Source organism: Mirounga angustirostris, unplaced genomic scaffold (genome assembly GCF_029215605.1).
Source record: "Mirounga angustirostris isolate CCGP_5_RB_7025 unplaced genomic scaffold, mMirAng1.0.hap1 SCAF_1, whole genome shotgun sequence".
Classification (NCBI taxonomy): Eukaryota; Metazoa; Chordata; class Mammalia; order Carnivora; family Phocidae; genus Mirounga; species Mirounga angustirostris.
The window spans coordinates 45,358,056-45,363,089 of NW_026991709.1; the positions used below are offsets into that span (position 1 = coordinate 45,358,056).

At 36.1% G+C, this 5,034-nt stretch overlaps 1 protein-coding gene across 1 annotated transcript; it reads left to right on the forward strand.

Moving 5' to 3' along the window:
* The first annotated feature begins 3,699 nt into the window (after nt 1-3,699).
* LOC123834512 (olfactory receptor 5H2-like) lies at nt 3,700-4,606 on the forward strand. Its single transcript, XM_045863633.1, is given in 3 exon segments — nt 3,700-4,012; nt 4,015-4,434; nt 4,437-4,606. Coding segments are annotated over 3 exon segments (903 nt in total).
* The last annotated feature ends 428 nt before the right edge of the window (nt 4,607-5,034 follow it).

A 5,034-nucleotide genomic window follows, 5' to 3' on the forward strand; every position in this document is an offset into this window, starting at 1 on the left:
TTGATTTATGTAATACTCATTGTTTTTTATAGAAAGTTAAAAATACTGTTATGTTTATAAATAATTTTGATTTGGTTTATAACATGACCAAATAGCAGGTTGAAAATGGGAAACAACTTGTATGATACTATATATTAACTAACTAGAATTTAAATAAAAATTTGAAACAAACTAGAAAACAAATAGTGAATAATCTAATAATGTTTTACTATTGTGAGTAAAATCTGGGTAAGCAAAATGGCTCGAAGACTAAATTGCACTCTTTAATCATCAATCATAGCAAAATTATAATGACTCCCATAGGATAAGCTTGGTGAACTAGAATGTTAGACAATTTAAAAATGGGTTTAAGGATTTAGGTCATAATGTTTCCCATGTAAGAAATCTTTCTGATGATTCTGTTCAAAATGTTTATTCCATTTAATTAACCACATTCTCTGATTAAGCTTTTAAGTTAAATCACTAAACTGTTCACCTGTGTATCCTTTCACCCACTTCTGACAATAATTTCATTGAGTAATTTATATATATACATAGGAGGAAAAATGCAGAAAATATCCCTCCAGGGTTCTTTCTACTTTCTGACTTAATAAAGGCTCAATGATTGAACTTGAATTTTCAATTATTTAGTAGTTTGGGATTGTATGGAGGGAAACCCATTCCAAATAAATATACATTTACCAATTGCAATCATTGGCATTGGCTATTTAGATTGCCTGGATTAGGTTCCAGTCTTTTGTTCGATTTTATTCTGCTAAAAACCTGGTGGAGAGGAAAGGGCTCTCGAGTAAAACGGGAATAGCTAGAGAAAGTCAGTTCTAATTACTGTAAAAACAAAGATAAAGTAACTTTTAAATATGGAAAGAACTTTCAGCAGTGCTCATATATTTGTGAACAATACAAAATTTCTGGCCTAAAATTAAAATGACAGTTTCTATTTCATACGCATTTTCCATAGAAAAATAAAGTTGGAATTTGGAATGAAAGAAATAGAAATGATACCCAGTATTGACAACTTTTAATGAAAACCAGAATTAAGACAAACATTTAGCCCCAATCTCTGAGCTTTTCCCTTTATTTCATCTTCAGCCTTTCTCTGATACTTCCTCTATCTCTCTTCAGGGCCTGGCCTTTCCTATCCCTACCCATCTATGAACACACTATGGATACTCAGTGGGCAGCAGATGATCCCCACTGCTCCCCACATTCCTTGGAATACCCTATTTCATTCTCCTCACTGCAGTGCCCCTTGTTTCCCATTCACTTCTTATTACTCTCTGACCTCAACTCTATCAGAAAATGGAAACTGCTCTCATTAAACCACTATGTGTCGACCTCTGAGAGTCCTGGACCTGGGGTGGCGAAAGAACTGAGAAAAAGAGACGACAGTATAGAGAGGCACAGGGGACCCTGAGCAAACAGCCCGAGGTGCCAAGGTTTATTTTCCATAATCTAATATACCTTCTACGATGATATAGGTCTATAATGATTTAAAGCAGGGGTTTAGTATAAGGCACATTCTTCCATGTACACAGGGTTAGTTAAGTGAAGCAGTGGGAGTGGAGAAGGAGTAAAGAAATCTGTAACTGGCTGTGATCAATTAATTGTAAACACCATTGTACTCAGACCTTAACACAGGATAAGAGAACAAAGGAGGGAGTGCCCAGTGTGCTGTTTACAGCTGGCTTCCTATCTACAAAATATCTTCTGCTGTGTACTTTAGAACAGACCATACACATCCCAAGGGCATTTCACTCTGATCCTTTTGGGTTATTTTTAACCCTGCAATCTCGAGTTTTCTCAGAGATCTCGGAGACTGAATGAACATGCACCAGTGGTCGTTGTGGCGTTCTGTTTCCCACAACTATGAATCTCTTAATTCCACACTTAATGATCGCTGATCACTCCTTATTCCACCAGAGCACTTTTCACTTTTGGCACTGTACTTCACTTTGTCCTTCTTGAGTGTTTTTCTCTCTTTAATTCTGGAACACTCACCTTTCCTATTCCTTCATGTTTCTTTGATCACTCTGCTCAGTGTCCTTACTGGTCTTTCCTTTTCTTGTTTTGTCTAATCCAGAGCTCTTGGTTGCAAGAGGAGATGGGTTAAGTGAGTGGGAATTGGCTTTAATATAGAAATGCTAGGGGATTGGAGAAATCCACTGGAAAAATGGGCAGGAACACAATGCCAGAAAGACAGCCTGTCAAACAGCCAAAATCATGTCCCTAGTATATATAGCTTGATAAGAGCTTCTGTCCTTGCTCCTGGATGCAGAATGCAACAGCTCAACTGATAATGCCATTGTTGTGGGTGTAGGATACATTTTCTACTTTTCCCTTGGTTGATTTTGTAATCAAAACTCTCTTTTTTTTCCCCTGACCCTTTGTGTCCTTCTCTCCATATTCCAAATCCAGTGTAGGTGAGTTTGGCAAACCTACATCAAGTCCCCTCATTCTAGGTGCTAGGGGATGGGAATGTCAACATCTATAACTTTTGGCCTCTAGACCAGATGACAGCTTTTTCTGCCACCAGGACTCATGTAGCAGAACATAGGATCAGATGTTATCCAACAAATACATCATGTATACCCATTTTCTAATCTCTTTAATAAAACTTCTTTGAGTTTCTTTCTATGTCCTCTTTCTTTTTACCTTATGCACACTCTTCAATGGTGAATCATATATAACTATGTTTTTAGTCACCCTAATGGCTCCCAGTCATCATTTCTATTAAGCTCTTATAAAACCATACTGCTGAATATATCTCACCCAGATGTTCCCAGAATGTTCCTTGTGAAAACTGGCTACCACACCTGAGTCCTCAGTCTCAATTTTTGATGACCATCTACCCAGGCACAAAGTGTCTTCTTTTTCCTTCACTGACCACCTCCCTTCCCATCTAATATGTCACTGAGTCCTAGTGACTGTACATTCTGGTTGACTTTGAGCTACCTCTTTGTCCTCCTCATTACTCCCCATGTCATATCACACATAGTCTAAGAACTTCATATGCTGTTTAATCAACTGGCAACATTTATAAAATGCATATTATTACAACCAATTCATGACCTACCAAATCAATTTCTATTGTAATATCTCAGAATCTATATTTTGTACAAGAACTCTCCTAGATAATTTTGATGCATATTTTGGCTTGGGAATCACTGGACAATAATAACAACTTCCTGATTGGTGTCCTTTACTCTAGTTTCCTCTCTCTTCAGCCTATTTTCTACAACCAAACATTTAATTTAATAAATATCTTAGGATGCCACTTCCTTCCTTAAAATTTTCAGTCCCAACCTATTGTTTGAAGGATAAATTTGAAGATGTTTCACAGGGCATTGACTCACTGTACAATCCAGGCCCTTCTAACATCTTTACTTTTGTTGCTGCATCAATGTCTTACACACAGAATTTGCCTACCTCATTCAATGGTTACCCCATAAATTTGCTCATGTTCAGAATGTTTTTCTTGTCTTCCAAATCTGCTTATTCTGCACATAGTATGAACTTAAATAGTTGTATTTTTCCAGTATAACAATTCCCACAAATAGTTGCCTTGTTAGAATAAATAAAATTACAGCCCACTGTATGATTTTATTTCAGTTACCCTCACTGAATTGTCTTTTATAAATCTTTAATGAATGTTCTTTTTAAATATACCACATTTAATTTCAGAAGCCATCTATTAAGATTATGGAAACTAAAAATACAACAGAGCTGGAAGAGTTTGTTCTCACGGGACTCACATATCAACGAGAGTGGCAAATTCCCTCGTTCCTGGTGTTCTTGGTTATATATCTCATCACCATTGTGGGAAACCTTGGTCTGATTGTTCTCATCTGCAATGATCCTCACCTTCACATTCCCATGTATTTATTTCTTGGGAGTCTGGCATTTGTGGATGCTTGGATGTCATCTACAGTATCCCCCAAGATGTTGGTCAACTTCTTTGCCAAGAATAAGATGATCTCTCTCTCTGAATGCATGATACAATTTTTTTCCTTTACGTCGGTGCCACCACAGAATGTTTTCTCCTGGCAACAATGGCATATGATCGGTATGTGGCTGTATGCAAGCCTTTACTTTATCCAAGAATTATGACTTACAGACTCTCCATGCAGCTGTTGATTTCATCATTTGTAGGTGGCCTTTTTGATGCCATAATTCATATAGGCTTTTTATTCAGATTAACCTTCTGTAATAGTAACATAATACATCACTTTTACGGTGACATCATGCCATTATTTAAAATTTCTTGTACTGATCCGTCTCTTAATATTCTCATAGTATTTATTTTTTCTGTGTCAATTCAGATGCTCACCATTCTGATTGTTCTTATCTCTTACACATTAATTCTTTTTATAATCTTAAAAAAGAAGTCTCTGCAAGGCATAAGGAAAGCCTTCTCCACCTGTGGAGACCATCTCTTATCCTTCTCTTCATGTATGTGCGCCCTGAATCTGCACAGGCAGATGATCAAGATATGATGGACTCTCTATTTTACACCATAATAATTCCTTTCTTAAATCCAATGATCTACAGCCTGAGAAATAAGAAAGTCGTAGATTCACTGAGAAAAATGTTAAAGAGAAATGCTTAGATTTCATACTAGTATCTATTCTCCTTCCATTAAAAAGACAAAATTGTGCCAACTAATGTTACTATGAGTTGAGTAGTATTTAATTTTTTTTTTTACAATTATAATTGTCCTAGTCTTTTAATGACTTAAGGTGGGAGAACCTAATATCTCCTTAAAATATTTGTGCATATTATTCAAATCACACAAGGAATTTTAAGCAACTATTCATATCATACTTAAATAATTAAAGCAGAAAACAAAAATGAAAATATTTCACAGGATTGTCTGTTCTTTGGTGTGACTTTATAAATGCATTAAGTACTAAAGTAGCACAGTGCCTCTGAACAGAACTTGATTGTGATGTCTTTAATACATAAACAGCTGTATAGCCAAAATCCATGTTACATTTAACTGGATAGTGGAGGCAGATTTGTGTCTGAGTGAACAGA